The following is a 21,921-nucleotide window of genomic DNA, read 5'->3' as shown; positions in this document are numbered from 1 at the left end:
GGGATTTTGAGGCTCATGTCTTTTATTCCTTCTCTTGACAAGTAAAGCTGTTGTGCATCTGCTGTCAGTAGATGAACGAGAGCGGACCAGTGGATCTGTCTCTTTTCTTTCTAGATGGAGAAAGATGAGACTGTGAGCGACTCCTCTCCACACATAGCCAATATTGGACGCTTGGTAGAGGTAAGTGTTGTGAAGCTATCACAGCTTGAGCCTGCTGCAGGTTTTCACCTGCATATTTGGTCCTATGCCAAAGAACTCTGCTGTATGCTCACTTTTGTCTTGACAAATTATTTATATTGTACCAAGTCTAATGGTGTGAATGTTGCTCAGTGTTTAATGGCTCAGCATTCCTCTTAGCATTGTCTTCCAGCAGTTTGTAGATATAGAAAAGCTACTCTGCACTGCTCAATACAGCAGTAATTGAGAAGTAATTTGAGAAGAGAAGACTGGGAGGGGATCTGATTAATTTTTACAAGTATCTTAAGTGTGGGAGACAGAGGGATTTGACCAACCTGTTTTCAGTGGTATGTGAGGACAGGACAAGGGGCAACAGCCACAGAATGGAGCCCAGGAAGTTCTGCACCAACATGTGAAAGAACTTCTTCACGGTGAGGGTGACGGAGCACTGGGACAGGCTGCCCAGGGAGGTTGTGGGGTCTCCTTCTCTGGAGATACTCAGATGCCTACCTGGGCAGCCTGCTCTAGGGAACCTGCTTTGGCAGGGGGCTTGGACCCGAGGGTCTCTTTGAGGTCCCTTCCAACCCCTGCAATTCTGTAATTCTGTGATCTTCTTGTGAAACAAATGGTCCTTTCTTGAGAACTGCCTACCAAACCCTCTTGTTCATTTGTACAGTCATTTTGGGGCAGAATTATTTGAAGTCTGGTTGTATTTTTCAGAACTGTCCCTTTAACTTAGATGTTCAGTGTGTATCAAGTGCTCATTAAATCCACTGGAATTACTTTTGTTAGTGCTCAATTTTACGGAACCTGTTGGTCCTGTATGCTCAGCACAGTGAGTCTGAAAGATGGGATTGTGTTAGAAAGGTTTTGGTGTAGCACTAGTTTGCTGTCGTTACACTATCACCTATGAAGATGTTTGGATTTCTTTGATTCTCAGAGCCACTTTGCTAAGAGAGGAGGAAATTCTGAACTGAATTAGACAATAATACATTTTTAAAGGTACTGGGAAATGAAAGAAAGGCAGATACTTTTTTTTTTTTTTGATCCTTTTTTCTAAGTTTTTGGCCTGAGTAAAAGCGACCTAAGAAAAGAGAGAAGCTGTTTATTCAGAAGTTCTTTCTCTAAACTGTTTCGAAAAACAGTTTTAATGAATTGGTTACCAGCTTAAAAATTCAGAGAAACCAGAAGTACAAAACTGTTGCTCTGTCAGCTGTGCTAAGTGACTGACTTGCCACTTGTAGCCTATTCAGTGCCAGGAAATTATTGAGTAAAGTTGAGGTGGAACACACTTGCCTTTTCTGCAGATCAATGCAGAAAAGTTGATAGGTGGACAGAAACTGCCCTCTTGTGGTCCAGAACATACATCCCGTGTGTGTAGCCTAGAGTAATATTAGGAGAGGACAGGAATAGAGCTATGTCTTTTTATCACGAAGACCAGAGAGACAAGGTCATACTATCTGCTGTGAGGATTAATTCGTTTACAGCATGAATCGTGCTGTAGCAAGTCTTGTATGTCAGGATGAATACTTAAGATATAAAAAAGAGTAAATGCAACTGTCCTGTAAACAGCTGCAATGACTAAAGACTTGTTTCTTTTTTTCTAGGACATGGAGAACAAAATCAGAAGTACACTGAATGAGATTTATTTTGGAAAAACAAAGGACATTGTTAATGGGCTGAGGTAAGGAGCTCTCTAGCTGACCATTGGAACCCCTTTGCCTCCCTGCCATTCCCCTGTAGTGCCTGCAGCACTGTCCCCAGCTTAGTGGTCTGCTTTCTCGCTGGAACTCCCCTTGCCTTCACAAAATCTTTTCACGTCCCTAGTTATTCACCTCACTGTGCTGTGGAAACATTATTTGTTGTGTGGTGTTTAGGGACCTTGTAACTACAGGAATTTGAAGTGATGTTTAAATCCTTTGTTCCCTCACCAGGCAGAAAATAGCCCAATTAGCAACATTTGTACTTCAGAATTCTTTTTAATTAGGAGTTTTATTTTTCACAGTTCTGAAAGTTGTACTTAAATTCTGACTTCTTTCTAATATTTTTAAAAACAGCCACTTGGTCCCAGAATTAAGTCGTGACATTAATGGCTTGTGGTGCTTAGGATTTGTTTTAAATTCTGTCTTTCTCTCAAGCGCTGCTGGTCAAGATATAGTGTGCTAGAACAGATTAAGTGAATGAGCCCTCTGTGCCTTTTTGTAGGGAAACTACTGTACTTCCCACCCCTGCTCATGTCTGGTCAGGAATTTTGTATAGAAATCCCAAGCTGGTAGTTCTGCTTGTAGAGAAAAGCACAGAACTGCGATGCCAAATAATTTTATTTTAAACTGCAGATAGAGCTCCCCTGCACAGTGGGACAATGTAGAATAAGCAAGTGGAGCACTTATGCATGCTGCTGTTCTGTCTTGTACGGAAATATGAAAAAAAAAGTCAATAACTTTTCCTTCAGATGATAGAATAATGGTGCTAATTAAATATGTGTGCTGCCTTTGTAACAGCATGGGCAGACGGAGTCGACAGCGTCTTGACAAAGCAGCTGCTCTTTTTTTCTCCAAATCCGAGCTTTCATAACAGGTCTCTTTTCATTTGTGGTGTGCAGGGGTTTTGACAGGAAGCGTTTAATAACATTAAAAGGAAATATGTAATGCAGTCTTTTTGCCTTGTGAACATTGCCTTAAGTTTTGGTAATTGAATCTATTTCCTATGTCTCCCCATTGCTCAGTTTGAGTTATGTTATTTTGCGCATCGGGGAGACGACCTGCTCAGAACCGGTAACACATACAGCATCTGGCCTTGGCTTTTCCTCTAGCCTTTTTCCTGTTTCTTCTAACTGTGTATTTACACTTATTCTTCCTAAGTGTGCTTCCAGTGGTTTCCAAAATACCAGCTCTGTGTTACATAGTTCTTCTGACTGTTCTTTTCCCTGTTTACTTCCCTCATTTCCAAACTGCTCTCTGTAGATCTATTGATGCTATTCCTGACAACCAAAAGTATAAGCAGTTGCAGAGGGAACTTTCTCAAGTGTTGACCCAGCGCCAGATCTACATCCAGCCTGATAACTAAACCAATCCAGGTACCCCCTGCCTGTGAGGTGTGACAACCAGCACTAAACCAGGACTCACCCAGCCGAGACCTCTGCATGATAACTGAGGCCAGAACTAACCCCTAACTCCTGCAGACTGATAAATGACATCTGATCCATGTTTCACCCAAGGGTTACTTCTTAATAGAGCCAACTAAACGTTGTCATTTGACTTGACATGTTACTTTACTCCATTTGAAGTAGCACGCTCTGAAATGTGTCAGGACTTACCACTTCACACTCTAGCTTGGGAGCAAGAAAGGAGCACATGGTCATTTACCCAAAGTGGTGTTAGCTTGGATTTGCTCTATCCATAAGCCCCAGGACCCTGTGCCTTGTGCACCATCACTTTTTTTACAGCTGTAGTACACCACCTCAGTGAAGAACTTCTCTGTAATCTTGAATTCCTCCTTGTGAAAAGACATGAAGTCTTGAAACTCTCAGTTTTGGGAGAAAAAAGAAAAATCTATGGCTGTGGTACTTCTGAGAGTTCTGAGAAAACGTGAGCTTCCCCCACATCACCTACTGCCTGGTGTACCTTGAATTTTCTCGGAGCTTGAAAATCCAGGCCCACTCGAGCTCTGCTGAAACATTTCTAGCTTCCACTTGCTTGTGCTCTGCACAGCCTCTGAAGGGATTTGTTCATATGCTCTCATTTGCTCTGGAGCTCTGAATGTCTAGGACGCACAGCAGTGACTAACCCTGAGCCAGTTTAACCTTCCACTCCAATTCATAATGAGTTACAGATGTTGTCTTAAACACATTAAGCTGACGAAGGGGAATATGCACTGTTTGTTGATAGTGGCTGAGAACCACTTCTTTAGCCTGTGACAAATGCAAATATAAAATGTATATATTTTTATTAAAGCAGCGGAAGTCTCCAGAGACAAGAGAATGGAAATACTGTTATAAAAATGTTAGGAAAATAACTGACACAAAGAGCAGCCTTGTTTACTGGAGACAGCATCCAGGCAAAATGAGGTAGCTTTGAGTACAGAAGAGGGTGTGAAATATGGCTTATGTGGGGAGAAATCCTCCCAAACTACATCTAACCACTTCTGTGTTAGCAACTCCTGAAAAGTCTAGTATTACTATTCTATTAATGATCATATTTAAAAGGTTTTTTTCTTTATATTGGAAGCCTTTTACTGTATCATTGGAAAGCAAGGTTCTTCCCCAGCTATCCAACAGGGCAGTGAGCCGAGATGACTTTGACTTATTTTTTTTTTCCTCTATAACCAAACGTTTAGCTGAAAGAAAGCCCTGCAGTGATCTTGCTGACGGTTTCTCTGTTCTCCTATGGTTGCTTTGGTTTGTTAATTACTGTAGGTAAGGTATAAATTGGAAAAGCAAATTCAAGAAGAAACTCTGGGTGATTTTCTCACTGGTGAATATGCCGGAGAGACATTTTGATGTGGCAGCTCTACCCTGGGTGATCAGTCTGCAAAAAAGCGCAGGAGCTCTGACAGCTGGGCCCTTTTCCTGTTTGTTGGTAGAGGCTGGACTTCTCTACCTTCCTGGCGTGGTCCTTCTGAGAGTGAGAGCGCTAACCTCTTTTGCTGATGGTATACTGGGATTTTTCCAATCTGTAACATTTAAAAAAAAAAAAAAAAAAAAAAAAGGAATCTCCCTCCAGCAACTGGAGGCTGAGTGGAACTTCTGGGGAAACGTCTCTTTTGGTGCAGTCCTTGCTAGACTTAACTTTGCTTTGATATAATCACTGAAGTGTTCACTTTGCCTTCTGTTTTCTGTATTAAAACAGGCGAGTTGTTTTATTTCCTCTAAGCCTGGGTTGAGGTGCTTCTGCTATTGTCTCTCATGCCAGAAGAACTGTTAAAAACACCTCCTTTTGAATGCGTTGCCTCTGACTTGTGTTTTTACTTCTTCCCCACAGGTCTGTGCAGACTTTTGCAGACAAATCAAAACAAGAAGCTCTTAAAAACGACCTGGTGGAGGCTTTAAAGAGAAAGCAGCAAAGTTAAAATACTCTTCATGCTAACAAGACATGCCATGCACTCGTTAGATTCCTTTCTTAGAAAACTCATTCCCCTGACCTTTTCTGTTACGTCACGTCACAGTTTGCATTCAATACTATTCATGCAACGCCATCTTCTCCCCATGAATAAAGCTGTACAAACTTTTTCAGTCTCTGAGGCCTACTTTGCACCCCATTTTACTATTGAGACCTTAGGCTATGTTTCTGTAGAAGTCCATGTATTTTTTTCTCTCTTCCACCCTCCCCCATTTATATGCATACACACGGATCATTGTTTGTCTTTTCCTCCCCACCCCTCCTGCCTTTTGTTACATTGGTGTAAAAAATGTAAAACAAAAATTTATTAAATACTGTGGTGTGTGAAAGAGGAAGAACTGGAAAAAAAATCTATTCCACGTATGTTTGGGGGCTGGGCACAGGGCATGGCTGGTGGGAGGGAGGTAAGAGAGGGTGTTCCTTGGTGTTGTACTATACTGACTAAACCAGATTTGCAAGGAGACATTGATTAGGAGACCTGCTGAGAGTTCTGCTCTTCTATAGCCTGGTTCCAAGGCGCTTTTCTGTCAATTTTTATGGAATGCAAAAGGAGTTTTTGTTTTGATTTTTTTTTGTAAAGCTTAAATTGAATCTACATCTGATACTTGAGCCTCCATACTAAAAAATAAAAAATAATTATAAAAATAAAATTAAAAAAAAAAAAATCCCAGGAAGCAGTGTGTGCAGTTGGTGTCCTCCTTATTTCTCTTTCCCTCCTGCTGCATTACATGGGGTTCTCTAACTGAAATGCTGTGAACTCTTTCCTTTGTAACAACTGGAAGCAATCATGCTGTCTGGAGGTAGGCGTGTACTGGAGAACAAAGGCGTGCGATGAACTCCTCAGTTATCCAAACAGCTGCTGCAGTGTATAGCTATAGAAAGAAAATAAAGCTCCCCCCCCGCATACAGATCAGCTGAAACTTGCTTGTTCTAAGCAGGATTTGCTGTACCACAGGATTTGCTCTTTGCACAGGCAGCGGTGGGCAGCTGTTACTTTTGCCATAACTTTCTCAGTGCTGGGATTGGGGTGGAAGTTGGGATCCCATTGCGTGCTGGGACTGGCGCTGCAGGCATCCAGCAAACATGGAACAGATGTATTTAGGGAAGGATTAGGGAGGCTTTGTGTGTGGTGGAAAAATTTGGGAGGGTGCCTGTTTGCACTTCTGTGGGCAGAGGGGCAAGTTTCAGCAGTGCTTGGCAATTTTAGGTGAAAGGTTCTATCTGCTGATGTTCCCAAAAAGCTACCTCTGTGCATAGTCTCTATGTAATTCGTGAACCTCGTGCCCACACCCCTTCTGCTAAAACCTGTGGTTGGAGGCAGGCATCGTGCATGGTGTCAGGTTTGCTGCCTGCTCGGCTGTGTGCTTTGATCACGGTGCTGGTGAGTGGGGAACGCGAGCACCTGTACGCAACCTCGGGAAGGAGCCTCTGGCTGAACCCCTGTGAACACAAGTTGAGCCCGTTGGCATTAATATTGATTAACTTGCTCTAATTTTCCTTTCCTAATATGACCTATTTTAGCATCCAGACATCTGCAGGTGATTACGGACCTGTGCTTTATCATTTCCCTGGGGCCTCTGCTACGGCTCATCTGGGAGCCAGACTTGAGGGAAGGAGCACGCAGATGCTTGCCTCAAAGCCAGGAGCCCCGAGGAGCACATGTTGAAGTCCTGCTGCTGTTGCCTCTTGGTTGTGCTGTACGGAGAAGGTTTTTTTGAAGTTGGAGATAAGCCTGTGGGAACTCTTGAAGCTTGAAAAATAGCATCCTAACCCAGGGTGGGGGAAACGTGCAGTTCTCTGCTGTTTCCAGTTGCAGCAGGCACATGTGTGTGCTGCTTTGGGGGAGTTTGTTTTCCTTCTCCAGAGCCATCTCTGCACACAAGCTGTAAATGAAGCAGGGTCTGATCCCGGATGAATTAAGCATAGAGGTTTGTGCAGGTACAAACAGCCTGATGGCCGCTGTGCCCTTTTCACACACCAGTTCGAGCTGCAGGGAGGCGCAAGTGTGCCATCAGTAGTTTATTCCTCTCCCTGTTCTCACAGCACCATAACCTTACAGCTTGGGTACCTCCAGCTTCAGCTTTGGCTTCTGCAATCCCAAGCCTGCTACCGCATTACGTACCCACTTTAGGACAGGTTGTTTTGTGTTCAAGGCTTTTTTTAACAGTCACCTCTTCACAAAATGTTTAAGTGGGGGGGTCTTTTGAGAACACGGCTGCATTATAGTCTCCGAGGGATAACCTCAGCCAGAGCCTTTCAGGTCTCTGCACTGTGACTCTCCATACACCACCACCTGGATGGTTGCCAGCACAGAAACTCAGGCTGCCAAATGCAGAGCTGTTTGCCTGCTCCCATCATCCCCAAAACAGTAAATCAATGCCACATTTACCTGTGCTCTGGATGCACTTTGGGAACAAATTAAATTTTTATGTATATTATTTTAACCTCCTTACGCAGCATTTTTTTCTGGCTTTAAGACAAACTTTGCTAACCAGCACGTGGCTGTTACCCAGCAAGGGACCAGCAGACACAGCCCTTCGTTTCTACAATGAATGTGTGCCAAACCCAAGCCCATCCCTTGTCAACATGCTAAATTCACCTCCGAAGAAAACAACTGTGCCGTCTCTCAACTTCAGGGCATGAGCTAGCAAAAGTGAGCTGCATATAAGAAAGAAAAAAAATAATGTTCCTTTACCAAAACCAAGCCTCAGGGTCTTCAGCTGTAATGAATGGGTATTGAAATCTAACACAGCTGTGCATCTTCATGGTTTGCCTTAAGTTGCCTTGGCCAAACCCAAATTGTTCCCTTGCAATTCCTAGAGAAAGAAGGCAGAGCAAACGCTGCTGGATGGAGAACTAGGAAGAGGCAAACAGCCCCAGCTCCTGCGAGCCCAGAAGGGAAAACTGCGAATGAAGGGAGTGAGAAAACTCACCTGCTCTGCCCAGAAAGGTCAAGGAGTCTGAAAAACATTTTGCTTTCGGAGAACAAATGGGTAAGCCCCAAACACAAGCCATTTTGGTTTTTAACCAACATGCTGTTGCAGCCTGCAAGGCTTCTGGTAGTTTCAGTTCCCATTTCACATAGGATCCAGGCTGAACTGTGCAGACTGGGAGCTGTGGCTTGGCCAGCTCAGGGGTGTGCAGAGGGAGCAGGAAGAGCGCGTGGTGGGTGCAGGAGCGCGACTTCCTCGGGGAGGACAAGGAAGGATGAGCATCATGGGGCTTGCTGAGGCGAGTTAATGATAAACGCTAGCGAAAAAAAGGCAGAAAGCAGGCGTGCTGCACGGGTAGGCAGCTGGGAAGTGCTGGATATTAGGAAAACTGGAGCTGTAAGAAAGGGAAATAAAAAGCAGCTAATTTATAGGAGGAAAACCTGTGCCAGTTTTCCTTTAAAGGCCCTGCAGTAACACTGGAGTGCCTGGCCTGTGCACGGGCTGAGACAGCCACCTGGTGGCTATGGAACTGGGGCAAGTGGAAAGGCAGCACCTTGCAGCGTTGCTGGGTTTCCTGCAGCCACCGCCTTGCTCCCACAGCACGGCTTTGCACATCCAAGCATGCAGCCAGCGAGAGCTCCCAGGTCCACGATGCTTCACCTCCTCGCCCCCCCCTCCCTGTGAAGGCTCCAGGTAACTGCAGCCTCTCTTCTCATCTTGCCTCCATCAGGAGGAAGGACCATCTTCCCCCAAAAGCCCATACAAATAAAATGTAGGTGAGGTGAAAGGTGAAAAGTCCAAGCATTTTAGAGAACTAATGAGAACAATTAGGAGGCAGGAACTAACAGATGAACCAACACAATAAAAACAAAGGAGGCACATGGGGCAAGGACTTGTTTATAGAAATCAGAGCCATGCTAATTAAAATACCTGTGTGTGAACCGAAACACTTTGGTTGCCCTGCACCTTCCCTTTGTTCCAGATGGGTTCCAGTCACTGCCCCGCCTTCCAGAAATTCAGGAGCAGGGACGTGAGACCCACCCACCCCCCAGAGGCGTGCGGTGCTGGCAGCTGTGGCGGGTCAGTCATCTCTTTGCCCTCCCCGCAGCTCCTTTGGCTCTCGTCATCGCTTCTGCCCACAGTGTGCAAGCTCCACATCACCGCTGAGGTACAGAAAGCAGAAGTGACTGAGGTCAGCTGCGGAGCTCAGAGCAGGGAAGAGTGACCTGCTGAGGTATCGAAAGTTTTTCTGTTTATCCCGGTAGTATCATTGGTATCTATGTGGCATGAGGTCTCTCAGCAGCATCCTGTGCCACCTGCGTAGGCATACATGTTTTAGCAGCACAAATCACTCGCTGGCTCGCACCCTCTTCTCTCAAGTGCCACCCAGAGTAGAGGACAGGATTGAGAGCCTGGTTTGACCGGCTTCAAGGCCAGCTTCCTCACCAGTACCTTGCTGCTCTGGCGCTGGGCCGCGCTCCTTTGTCAGCTGTCCAAGCCGTTGCCCTGCCCGCCGAGAAGAGCATCTCTCTCTTCACCTGTACCTGGCTGCCCTCCGCGGTAAGCGAGGAACTGGAAAGAGATCTGGGAAGGCGTTAAGGTTCATCACAGGAATGCATGGAGCTATGACCAGCCCCAAAAAGCTGTTTGCACCACAAGAGGAAGCATGGGGAGGCCTTGATGTGGGTACAGGGATGATGAGCTGAATTGCAAATTGGTCTGAAGCACTCTGCTGTTGCAATGCTGAATTAGTCACCAGAACACAAGGGAGGAAAGGACAGCCTAAAAGCACCACCACCACGCGCTTCTGCCCAGTCCTGGAAAAGCTGCGTGTCACCATCCCGAAGAAAACCACAGGAGGAGAAAGGATACGACCACGTCCAGGGAGAGGACGCCCAGGCTGCCGATGAGCCAGGGCAGGTGGTGCAGGACATAGTCCCCTTCACCTTGCCCCGGCTCGGGGTTCTTCAGCAGCACGCTGGCACCGTACAGCAAGTTCCCCAGCATCACCAGGGCGAAGAGGGAGTAGGAGACGCCAGCGGTGGATTTCCTCTGGTACTGGAAGGAGAGGCCATGTTACATGGGGACGGGGAGAGATGGGGAGAGGAGCTTGGGTGCAGCTCCGAAATCTCCCCACCGCAGTGGCATTAATCACCCTCCCCTGGGAAGAGAGAAGAAGGGTGCTGAGGCACTGCCTTTTAGTTCCCCTTTTGCTTGTAAATGAAGAAGAAAAAAAAACGAAAGACCATGTTGAAAGTATTGCTGCGTTCAAGGGAGGGGAGAAAAGTTAATCAGGCTGCAGAGCGTAAATACAGAAAGATAATCCCTTGTGACATGGTGAGAGGCAGGGGAGCTGCAGACACCAAGCAAAGAGGAACTAAAAACCCCACTGCTCCTTTTGGGCTGAGATCCTGGGGCTCGCTGCATCCTGCCCAGCCCTCACTTACATTGGTGTAGATCTGGGGGAGACGGGAGCAGAGGTACAGCACGGAGGAGACAGAGCCGATGGTGAAGCCGATGATCTCGCTCCTGGTGAAAGGCTGCAAGGCAAAGCAGGCTCTGAGCGAGGCCCCCAGCCCTCGGGGGCTCCCCTTCCTGCCTCCCTGGCCTGAGGAACCGGCTCACCTTGGACTCAGGCTCCTCCAGGCCAGCAGAGAGCAGAGACCTCCCTCTGAAGGCTGTGGAGTCAGAGGCCAGGCCTGGGGCCCTGCCCAGCAAGGGGACGGTCGAGGCCGCTCCCAGGAGGCAGAAGAGGCAGGCCACGTTGATGGGAGCCACGACTGCAGGGAAGCAAGCAGAAAACATTTAGGGCAGGCTCCTCCACCCTGGCAGCCCTTCTGCAGGGTCTGGTACCCTCAGATGAACACAGGGGAATAAAAACCCAAGCTCTCCTATCTTCATCTGCGGCTGCAGAGTCTGTACCAGACAATAGCTCGCATGGGATTCTTATCTCACAGCGATAAGGGCAATTTGTAAGTTATCAGGGAGGAAACTGCTCCTATCTCGGTAGACCCAGAACGGTCAAGTTTTAAAAAAGCCCTGAACTCTTTAGAAATCATCTCCCTGTCTTGAAGCTTTTCATACTCTTAACTCGCAGCAGTGCTTGTTCAATTCCCTGCCAGACCCAGCCCTTTTTAAAGGTCTTAAAGGTTTTTAAGATCCTTAAATCTGCTGCTCGTCCTGCACAAACTGGCTCCACCATGCCGCCCACCCTGGTAAGGGACAGGGGTAAGACAGGCCGTCTTTATATAATATTCTGTAAATAAGTTCTCTAGCATTAAGATAACTGTATAGTTGATGAGCTTTCCATCAACTGGTTTAATAAATTTAAGGTGCTTTAATAAGTTTAATGTCCAGGGATTCCTGTTTGTAGTTCACAGGAAGCTGCCACACTAAAAATCGGGTTCTCTTGCCATTTAAGCCTCACAAGACCTGCAGCGCCCTGTTCTGGTTCCCTTCCCCCCCCCCCCCCTTTTATTCCCTCTGAGCAGGGAAGAAGTTCTTCTCCATCCTGCCAAGGCTGTCACTACCTGCAAGAAGGGCTGGGACCCCAAAACAGCCGGCAGCATCACCACAGCCAGAGGACAGTGCCCCTTTCTCCTGTGGTTTGGCAGAGCTGGCCGTGGTTTTCAGCCCCAGCACAGTCACCGTGTAACTGCTGGTGCTTTCTGCACTCCCCCGACTCACGAGGGGTTTATTTTCAACCCATGCTCCGTGCACCTCCCCAATGGCTGGCAGGGCCAGCACAGCCCCCGGCCGCACCAGTACCGTTTGCTCTCAGCAAAATGCTGCTTTAGAAATAAATGGGTGGCTTTCATGGGTGGCAGGTTATCTGTGACAAAAGCCAGCAATCAAGAAGGGGCATCCAACAGACGATATACACCTCTCCAGGGTCCCTCTACCCCCGCATCCTCCCTCAGCCAGGCAGCAGCGACCAAGCAGCTGTAAGCACCATCCCGCCATGCTTCAGCCAAAACTCACATCCTCGGCCCTGGTTCTTAGCTTTGTAGTAGCAGTACAGAGACAGCATGACCAGGTCTGCCAGCACGTAGTACACGGCCGTGTAGACCTGTGGGGAGAGGCGTGAGCTGGTGGTCCCAGGGAAAGGCTTCCCCCTGATCCCACTCGTGGGGAAAAGGGAGAGATGCACAGGCCAGAGGGTACCTGCAGGGGCAGCTGGTTCGCCAAGAAGGAACCGATGAGGTTCAGGAGGTCCCCCCCCAGCCATCCCAGTAGGAAGTATATGGAGAGGGCCCGGTCCATGATGCCCGTCTTGCAGGCTTGGTAGAATTGCCTGCAGAGGGGACACAAACCGTCAGCTCCAACCACTTCAGCACCACCTGGGACCCACCCCATGCTCTGGGGCTGCTCCCTCCGGGTGTGAAACCCAGCGTTTCTGAGTGGGACAGAAAATCTGGTTCTTTTGAAGCTATTTTGTGGTACTCACGGGAACGACGCGGCGGCAAAGCAGCAGATGGAGACCAGCCCCAGCACCACACTGGCGATGTCGCGGCCGTCCTGGGCGCACTCAGCGAACACCTCGAGCACCCAGCGGGAGCCGTTGGGGCAATCAGAGCCGTTTCCGCGCCACGAGGCCATGGCGGGCGGCAGCGGGGATGCTCCTGAGGGGATGCGGGGCGAGAGGTGAGGGATGGAGCCAGGGGAGCTGTGCTGGCAGCGGCACCCCGACCGGTCACAGCATTACAGAATCATCCAGGTTGGAAGAGACCTCCAAGATCACCCAGCCCAACCTCTGACCTAACACTAACCAGTCCTCCACTAAGCCGTATCACCGAGATCTACATCTAAACGTCTTTTAAAGTCCTCCAGGGATGGTGACTCAACCACTTCTCTGGGCAGCCCATCCCAACGCCCAACAACCCTTTCGGTAAAGAAGTTCTTCCTAATATCCAACCTAAACCTCCCCTGGCACAACTTTAGCCCATTTCCCCTCGTCCTGTCGCCAGGCAGGTGGGAGCACAGCCCAGTGCCTCCTCCCTACAGCCTCCCTTGGGGTGCCCGTGCCACAGGGCAGGATCCCCCCGAGGCAGAAGCCGCCCCCCGCCCCCTCACGGCACCGGCTTTACCTCGCTCGCTGGCGGCGCTCTGCTGCTTTTTTTTTTTTTCGGCAGGGTGCTTTTTGGGAGAAATCTGCTCCTTTTTAGAAGTTTGCTGTTTGTTTGTTTTCTTTTCTGAGGGGGAAGCTCTGCCGTTTTTATCCGGAGGTTTACCGTTCCTTCCAAACCTCTCACCTGGCGAAAACCTGCCGCTTTCGTCCCCAAACCCCGTTTTTTTTTTTTTTGATATATATCTATCTATTTTAAAGTTTCTTTCCGCGCAGGCCGGGCTCTGCCTCACAGCCTTCCCCCTTCCCCTCTCTTTCCCCTCCCCTCCCCGGGCGGGGCGAGCAGCGAGCAACAAGGAGGCTCCCCCTGCCCGCGCCTGCCCAGTGCCAGAGGCAGCGATGGCGGCGAGAGGCGCGAGACCCGCTGTGGTGCTGGGCGCCATGGAGCTGGGGCGGCGGGTGGCTCCTGAGGGGAGCGCCCCGCTGCTGAGCGCCTTCGTGCGGCGGGGCCACCGCCTGCTGGACACCGCGTACATGTACGCGGGCGGCGAGTCCGAGCGCATCCTGGGCTCGCTGCTGGCCGCCGGAGAGCACTCGGGTAACGGGCAGGGGGAAGGCGGTGAGGGGGGAGCAGGGGGCTGAGAGGAAGGGGTCATGGCTCGGTGCTGGGGTCGGTCCTCTTTAATATCTTCATCGATGATCTGGATGAGGGCATTGAGTGCACCCTCAGTAAGTTTGCAGATGACACCAAGTTAGGTGCGTGTGTCCATCTGCTCGAGGGTAGGAAGGCTCTGCAGGAGGATCTGGATGGGCTGCACCGATGGGCTGAGGCCAACTGCATGAAGTTCAACAAGGCCAAGTGCCGGGTCCTGCACCTGGGGCGCAATAACCCCAAGCAGAGCTACAGGCTGGGAGATGAGTGGTTGGAGAGCTGCCAGGCAGAGAAGGACCTGGGAGTGATGGTGGATAGTCGGCTGAATATGAGCCAGCAGTGTGCTCAGGTGGCCAAGAAAGCCAACAGCATCCTGGCTTGCATAAGAAACAGTGTGGCCAGCAGGGCTAGGGAGGTGATCGTCCCCCTGTACTCAGCTCTGGTGAGGCCGCACCTCGAGTACTGTGTTCAGTTTTGGGCCCCTCGCTACAAGAAGGACATCGAGGTGCTTGAGCGGGTGCAGAGAAGGGCGACGAAGCTGGTGAGGGGCCTGGAGAACAAGTCCTACGAGGAGCGGCTGAGGGAGCTGGGCTTGTTCAGCCTGGAGAAGAGGAGGCTCAGGGGTTACCTTATTGCTCTCTACAGATACCTTAAAGGAGGCTGTAGCGAGGTGGGGGTTGGTCTGTTCTCCCACGTGCCTGGTGACAGGATGCGGGGGAATGGGCTTAAGTTGCGCCAGGGGAGTTTTAGGTTGGATGTTAGGAAGAACTTTAATGAAAGGGTTGTTGGGCATTGGTACGGGCTGCCCAGGGAAGTGGTGGAGTCACCATCCCTGGAGGTCTTTAAAAGACGTTTAGATGTAGAGCTTAGGGATATGGTTTAGTGGAGGACTGTCAGTGTTAGGTCAGAGGTTGGACTCGTTGATCTTGAGGTCTCTTCCAACCTAGAAATTCTGTAATTCTGTGATTGTGTGAGGGCGCGACCCCCGGCCCTGAGGGGAAAGGGGCCGTCCACTGGGCGCCCCGAGCCTGTTCCGTTTCCGCAGAGCCCCCACTCATCGTTGCTCGTTTTCTCTCTGCCAGTGGAAGTCGCCACCAAGGCCAACCCGTGGGAAGGGAACACGCTGAAGCCCGAGTGCGTGAGATCGCAGCTGGAAGAGTCCCTGCGGAGGCTGCAGAGGACCAGCGTGGAGCTCTTCTACCTCCACTCCCCTGACCATGGCACCCCGGTGGAGGAGACTCTGCGTGCCTGCAATGAGCTGCACAAAGAAGTAAAGTGGGAAGAAGTCCAGTCCTGGACTGTCTCTTGATTCCCTCCCACCACATTTTAAATTGGGATGCTCGCTGCGTTCCTCTGCAGCGTGGGGTTTGCACAGCACTAGGTGGGGGGAGCAGGGGGAAGCCATACAACCAGCACTCTTGCACATTCACCTAGTTCACATGGTGCACTTTGTTCTCAGGCGTGCTTGGAACCGTTAGAACTTGTGAACTTTGTTTTCAGTTGTGTTAACAAATTAGGTTCAGATCAGTTCAGGTAATGGGTGAAGAATTCCTGAACTGCGTTGACCTAATAGTGCCACTGAAATTGGAAGTGTGAGTTCAAAAGGAATGTGAAATAGGGGAAATGTTTTTGTTAGGTCTTATAATTCGTAATCATCTGGAAGAGCTGGACAGGGATGAGCAGAGAACTCTGGGCTAAATTTCAGTGACTGTTCCTTTCACCATACATATCTTGCACTGTTTACAAACACACTTTTAAAGCTTGGCTTTGAATACCCTTTTATTCCTTTCCTCTACAGGGGAAGTTTAAAGAACTCGGACTATCAAACTATGCAGCGTGGGAGGTCGCAGAAATCTGCACCATCTGCAAATACAACAACTGGGTGATGCCAACTGTCTACCAGGTGAGGGATGTGGACCTTCCATGGTCCAGCAGATCTTTTGTGGAGGCTGAGACAAATTGAACTGAAAGAATCTGAGGCTTCAGACCAAAACAACGCACAGATGGTTGTGTGTCATAACAGCAGACAGCAATGGTCGGTCTCCATGAGGCAGGGGCTGGGAGCCCCAAGTCTTAGAGTGGCTCCCAGTGTGCCAGATATAAACACAAAAAGGAAGCTGCTGCAGTTAGGCTGGAAAGTCCTTTTAGGGCGCATTTCAGGACACAGGTGAAGAGCAAGTTGAGTGAGATCACTTCCAAGAAAAAGCTGAGTATGCGCTTTTTTTTTTCTGGAGTTAATGAGTTGTGTGATGTGAAACTGAAGTAATTTCTGCATTATTGTTTGCAGTCCTGTAAGTCTATTCCTAGGCAGCTAATGAACTGGTATGACCTGAAGCCACTCCTCTGGATAAGATGATAGTATTGTCTGGGAAGGGTGGGGAAAAGGCTGTTTGAGATCCTTTAATGCATGATTGATAAAGCTGTGATCTATAGAAAGGGGCACTCCCACACCATTTAATGGGAATAGCACTTCTGAGGAGGAATCTTGCTGCTGCAGATGTATTTTTTTATTTTTTTTTTCAGGAATGAGTAAAAAGCTAAATTATTTTCCCAGATTGCATATCTGCTGCAAGTACAGATCCCAAAATGCCCAGTTTTGTTTATGAGCAGAAACTAAAATGAGAAGAAAAGCCTAATGAAGGATAGAAGTGCATTGCTCTGCAAATAAACTGTTGCTGCTGGCTGACAGACCTGGTGTCACCGCTAAATGATACCTGGGTGCCACCTGATAAGCAGATCTAAGTCATGACTTAACCAGCCAGGATTCGTGCTGGGAGGCCTGAAGCCATCCTGTGCACATCACTGCTATCATGAGCTAGTGTTTGAGGTTGTTGTCTTCACCTTTGTACAGGGCATGTACAATGCTACCACTCGCCAGGTGGAAGCTGAGCTGTTCCCTTGCCTGAGACACTTCGGACTGCGGTTCTACGCCTACAACCCTCTGGCTGGTACGGGGAGGGGTGGGCAAGGAGGGGTACTGCGGGGTGGTGTGGGCTGGAGGGGTGCAACCACTGGAAAGGAGAGACAAAAATAGGTATGTGGTCACAGGAATCTGTTACGGCATCATCCAGGTCAGAGATGCCTGACTGGTCAAGGAGACTTTGAGACAAAAACACGTGGAATGGGGGCTGTAGAAGAGCCAGCTCATCACTAAACATGCTGCTGACCCTTTGCAGGAGGGCTGCTGACTGGAAAGTACAAGTATGAGGATAAAGACACTCGCAAACCCACTGGAAGATTTTTTGGGAATGACTGGGCTCAAGCCTACAGGGACAGGTGTGTCTTGTACCCCTGGAAGAATAGGGAGGTGGGACAGGAGTGGCTACATTGTCAAAAAACAAAACAAAAAATCCCAACCTTACAGTCTGCTGTGAGGAAGCAAAATGACCAAATCCTGTGCAGTGATTCTGTGCAGGTTTGTGTCCTTTCTGGGCTGCTGCAGGGCAGCCTTCATGCTGCTTTTGTTCAGGATTGAGGTAACGGCACTGAGCACCTCGTTTCCTTCTTTCGAACGTGGTTGGGACTGTGGCACATGACAGCTTTTCAGAGTGGTTTTGAAGCTCAGCTTCCCCCTGACTTGCAGGGGTGGATTGTGGAAGACCTTGGGGGCTACAGATAGCTGTACGAGGCTCCCAAAAGCCTTTCATATTCGTTTAGGATATAGATTTATGATTCACAAGGGCAGTAACATTGATTTCTCTTCTTGCAGGTACTGGAAGAAGCAGAATTTTGAAGGAATTGCCCTAGTAGAAAAAGCTCTGAAAGATGCTTATGGTTCCAACCCACCAAGCCTGACTTCTGCTGCTTTGCGTTGGCTGTACAATCACTCCAAACTGCAGGTAAGAGTTTGACCTGGCCATAACCAAGCAGTCTATGCAGCAGTACCTGAATTGGGCAGCTTTTGCAGCACACAGTGGTTTACTGCATGCCTGTGGACAGTTATCTTTTAATCTAAATATCCTGTGGGTTCATGGTGGTTCAAAATGAAAATTGCTGTGCAGTCTCCGCCCATCAGGATGTAGGGGCAAGTCAGCTGTTGCCCCACAGAATATCGTGTTCATAGGACTGGAAGATTTTAAGTGCCAGTTACTTTGGTCTTGGTTTCCCCACCAGCCAGCTTCCTTGAAGAGATGACTTGGCTTTTCACCGACTAGGAAGTCAGTGTTTATATTCCCCATCTCCCCAGCACGGCCCCTGCCACCCCCATAAAGTGGGATTTAGCAGCCTTGAGGGGTAGGCACAATTTGGAGATAGCAACTTGGAGTTCATGCGAGTTTAACTCTTGTATCAGTTGCGTAAACATCCTGGAGTTACTGCGCTATCAGAAACATTTAAGGTTTGGCCTGAAATGGCTTGGGAGGTGAGCTGAGTTTCTAAGAGGAATTGCTTACCCTCAAATTGCTTTACAAGGGTTCTCTGGGAGACGCCGTTATCATTGGGATGTCCAGCTTGGAGCAGCTAGAGCAGAACCTTGACTACAGCGAAGAGGGGCCCCTGCTCCCGCCTGTCGTGGAGGCCTTTGACGCAGCCTGGAACCTGACTGCGCACGACTGCCCCAACTATTTCCGCTAGATTGGGGTAGAGAAAAGAAAGTTGGTGCCATGAGCGGTTCAGCAGGAGGGTGAAGCACAGGTCTCTGGAAGCACAAGAGGTACTTGCCCATGCCGCCCCGCTGATTGACATGGCAGGTTGTGATTTTTCTCGTAGTGATGAAGCTTTGTATGATTCATGTGCCTGTGCCTACACTACCCCTTCAGCACTCGGTGCGTTGGGCCATGCTTTATACTGTCTCCCCTCCTAGAAGTTTGCCTTTACACAGCACATGCTGTAATTTAAAGATGCAGTTGATAGGAGAAAACAGAGAATGTAACTGGGTGAGGGTCCTAGTGCTGCTTTCAGTTAATAAGGAATCTTAAATAATTATGTGAAAGAATAAAGCATTTTCCTAATACAGTCCCTGCCTCTTAATTGTGGTGCTTTATCATGGTTGGTATTTCCCTGGCAGCAGTAGCTCTTATCAGAACATGAGCCCAAACTGATAACCTTACCTAGTATCAGGTGTGTTATGTCAAAACAATTACCAAGTAGTTGGTGTACATAGGATGAGCATTTGCCAGAGTCTTCAACTCTGCACCCAGAACTAAACCTGGCTTAAGTCGTCTACAGAGCTAAACTGGATCCTAATGAAACAGGAGTCTTGGGATTTCCTTGGATCCCAGCAGCACTCATACAGCACCGACACCAAGCTGAAGTTTTATATACATTTATATTAAAAAAGCATAGATCATCTTTTAACAAGATTTGAGTTAGCCATACATCCTCTCCCTGCAAACAGGCAAGGAAAACATCCTCCCCTTTCATCTCTAAAACAGAGATCTGTCTAACGTCCAAACACAAGGACTGCTGCTAGTCCTCACAGATGTCATTGTCTTCTTCCTCTTCATCTTCTTCCTCTTCCTCGTCTGCCACAAGCTTCTGGAATTCTCCTGTCTCAGAGTTCCACACAAATTTGATGGTCACTTTAAACTCTGCCATCTCGTAGCCGAAGAGTTTCTAGGATAGAGCAGAAACCTGTCATTCTGCGCTGTTGTCTCTGTGGCCAGTTTAACAATACAGGTACCATATAAGCTGGTTTTGAGAAATATTACATGGAACTGAATTTCCCTAGCAGCCAAGAGTTGGTGCTGCCCATTTCCTTGATTGCTTGGATTTAAGGAACACCAAAGTAGCACATACTGAACAACCACCTTGGCCTCCAACACATCTTGGATTGCTGTTTTTTCAGCCTGGCTGTTAAACCCTGGTGTTCAGCTTTATCGCTGCAGAGGCAAAGCAGAGTTTTGGCACCCCCTTTAGGATATTCACTGCATTGCCCTGATTGATGCGAAGGACTGCACACCTCAGTCTGAGAACTGAGACCCATGAGCAGAATTGAACCAAACAATGATTCTGTCTCTGCAGAAATTCAGAGGCAGACTTGTGCAGGTGCTGTGTCACATTACTCACCAGCACACGGGCTTGTTCAGGCGTCAGAATGTCCCCTTCTTTGCAGACTTCATAATCTGAAAGTAACGTCACCACACCTGCGGGAACAAAAGCTCTTGTAATAGCCTAAAAACAAACAAACAAAATGCATCTGGCTTCTGATTTGGATGCCAGTGTGCTGGCTATAGGCTAGGCCCAGCTGTTTGCACCGAAAAAAGGATGGCAGAAAGTCAGTTGCTTCCCTGCTCCTGTGACTTGGGTTTGGGAAAGATAGTGCAAGAGGAATAAAAAAAAATAAATAAATTTGAGCACCACCTGTACAAGGAGAAAGGTTTCCACCAGGTTTTCTCCAACACTCAGTTCTCGTTACACTTGACTGTAATGCTCTCCTTAAAACAGCCTGCACAGACCTTATAGACCAAAACTGAAGCAGCCACCTCACGTACCTTTCTTTAAAGCTGTTGGCAATCCCAGCTGCCGTAACTGAGGCTCCATGGAGTGGGGAAATTGCTCCAAGGGTCCTGTGTCAAGCCTGACAGTGTAAGTTGCCTTGTTCCCTGCTCGTGCGAAGTCCACCTCCTTGAACTTGGAGAACCAACTGAGACAGATGGGCAACGAGAGGATGAGCTACAGGAATGCTCTCTGGGCAGATTGCTCCATTTTTTTTTTTGTTTGTTTTCGTGGGGAGCAGAGGAAGGCAGCGCTTAACTGCAGGCTTTGTGCTGCTCCCTACTGCTGGAAATACCTTAAAAACCAGCACTGCTACTTGAGGTAGCATAAATCAGAGCAGCAGTAAGTGAGGTAGTCAGGGAGATGAGAAAGAGGCCATTCTGTACTTCAGAGTCACAGCCATCACATGGACATGTGGTACTTACTCATCCACCTCCTCTTTGGTGCGGTTGGTGAAGAGGAGACCAACTTCCCCCCTCAGGTGTTTGCTGACCTGGAAGAAATAAACCACGTGGGGGCTGAGGCAACATCCAGGTCACTGTTTTCTAGAGTTCAGTCCTGTATGTCAGGATAAGCTTCGAAACAGACCCTAGAACCGTTTTTAATACTCAGCCTTGATTATTATCCACCCCTTTTGCACATCTGTGTGCAGGGGCAGATTAAACAGCACACGATACATGCAGAAAAAGGAACCAGGTGAACCCATGAGGGGGGCATTCTGTTCCACGGCCAGCCCAAGCCAGACACGGCTTTGGGAGGCCCTGGCCAGCATCCCCTGCTGCCCTCAGCACCCACCTGGTGCAAGTTCTCTTTGTACTCGCTGCTCGGCTCCTTCCCCAGCGCCACCATCATGACTTTGTTCTTCCCGAAGAAAATCCTGCGGAGAGAGAGGAGGTGAAGGAGGAGGGGGGGGGGGTGGAGAAGCGCCTTGAATCCCAATCCCCCCTTCCCCACCCCGGGGCCGGCAGCTCACCGGCTGTGCTTCCAGGCGTTGCGGACATCCTTCAGCTTGCTGTTCCTCATGTTGGCGACGGAGAAGACGAAGATGTGCTTGTAGGTGTCGGCGCATTTCCGCAGCTGTGTGAAGAGCCGTCAGCGGGGAGCGCACCGTGAGGTGTGTGGGGGGGAATGGGGGAAACGCGGCGACCGCGCGGGGCTCACCTCAGCGATCAGCGCCTGCTTGGCCTCCAGCCCCTTCTTGGGCGTCTTCGTCAGGGACACTACGGGGAAATAATACACATTAGTGAAGGGAGCTGAGGGGGGAACAGCCGGGGAGGGGAGCTGGGGGCTCACCCTTGCGGTCTCGCCTGGATTTCGGCATGGCGCCTGCGGGGCCCCGGCCGCCGCGGGGGCTGCTGGGAGAGGCGGCGACGGGCTGCCCGCTGTGGGGGCCGGGGCTGGCTCCGGCTCCCCTGTCAGGGGCTGGGGCTGCCGCCGCTTCCCCTCACCCCGACCCTTTTCGGGCTGCTGTGGGGATACCGCCGCGGTTCTAGGTCCGGGTTTTTACTCAGGCAGCGTTGAGCGCAGCCCTAGGGAGGTGTT

The 21,921-nt window shown here is 49.2% G+C and overlaps 4 protein-coding genes across 5 annotated transcripts in view; 2 read left to right on the top strand and 2 right to left on the bottom strand.

Moving 5' to 3' along the window:
• Nucleotides 1-5,407, top strand: part of CAPZB (capping actin protein of muscle Z-line subunit beta) — a 62,274-nt gene extending 56,867 nt beyond the window's left edge. Inside the window, exons 7-10 of one of the 2 annotated variants that reach the window (XM_032201374.1) lie at nucleotides 115-180; nucleotides 1,785-1,861; nucleotides 3,141-3,253; nucleotides 5,157-5,182. In XM_032201374.1, coding sequence (XP_032057265.1) covers nucleotides 115-180; nucleotides 1,785-1,861; nucleotides 3,141-3,243 — 246 coding nt within the window. In that variant the 3' untranslated portion in view covers nucleotides 3,244-3,253; nucleotides 5,157-5,182. Of the gene's footprint in view, nucleotides 1-114; nucleotides 181-1,784; nucleotides 1,862-3,140; nucleotides 3,254-5,156 lie in introns of both variants that reach the window. The other variant, XM_032201375.1, reaches the window with a different exon arrangement.
• Nucleotides 5,408-9,106: 3,699 nt separating this feature from the next.
• On the bottom strand, nucleotides 9,107-13,594 carry SLC66A1 (solute carrier family 66 member 1). Its single transcript, XM_032201473.1, has 9 exons — nucleotides 13,315-13,594; nucleotides 12,675-12,849; nucleotides 12,392-12,521; nucleotides 12,209-12,296; nucleotides 10,853-11,007; nucleotides 10,675-10,767; nucleotides 10,100-10,285; nucleotides 9,680-9,811; nucleotides 9,107-9,543 (listed from the first exon to the last, which is right to left on the bottom strand). The coding sequence occupies exons 2-8, from the start codon at nucleotides 12,824-12,826 to the stop codon at nucleotides 9,713-9,715; spliced, it is 903 nt and encodes a 300-aa protein (XP_032057364.1). The 5' UTR covers nucleotides 12,827-12,849; nucleotides 13,315-13,594; the 3' UTR covers nucleotides 9,107-9,543; nucleotides 9,680-9,712.
• Nucleotides 13,595-13,691: 97 nt separating this feature from the next.
• LOC116497593 (aflatoxin B1 aldehyde reductase member 2-like) lies at nucleotides 13,692-18,893 on the top strand. Its single transcript, XM_032201443.1, has 7 exons — nucleotides 13,692-13,890; nucleotides 15,027-15,214; nucleotides 15,743-15,847; nucleotides 16,796-16,892; nucleotides 17,121-17,220; nucleotides 17,654-17,783; nucleotides 18,355-18,893. Exons 1-7 carry the CDS (start codon nucleotides 13,692-13,694, stop codon nucleotides 18,514-18,516), a joined length of 981 nt encoding a protein of 326 aa, XP_032057334.1. The 3' UTR covers nucleotides 18,517-18,893.
• A 298-nt stretch (nucleotides 18,894-19,191) lies between these two features.
• MRTO4 (MRT4 homolog, ribosome maturation factor) lies at nucleotides 19,192-21,721 on the bottom strand. Its single transcript, XM_032201452.1, has 8 exons — nucleotides 21,673-21,721; nucleotides 21,541-21,599; nucleotides 21,353-21,456; nucleotides 21,175-21,256; nucleotides 20,805-20,872; nucleotides 20,376-20,527; nucleotides 19,951-20,027; nucleotides 19,192-19,497 (listed from the first exon to the last, which is right to left on the bottom strand). The coding sequence occupies exons 1-8, from the start codon at nucleotides 21,698-21,700 to the stop codon at nucleotides 19,351-19,353; spliced, it is 717 nt and encodes a 238-aa protein (XP_032057343.1). The 5' UTR covers nucleotides 21,701-21,721; the 3' UTR covers nucleotides 19,192-19,350.
• Nucleotides 21,722-21,921: the final 200 nt, after the last annotated feature.

Source organism: Aythya fuligula, chromosome 21 (genome assembly GCF_009819795.1).
Source record: "Aythya fuligula isolate bAytFul2 chromosome 21, bAytFul2.pri, whole genome shotgun sequence".
Taxonomy (NCBI): Eukaryota; Metazoa; Chordata; class Aves; order Anseriformes; family Anatidae; genus Aythya; species Aythya fuligula.
This window is presented reverse-complemented; position numbering and strand designations above follow the sequence as displayed.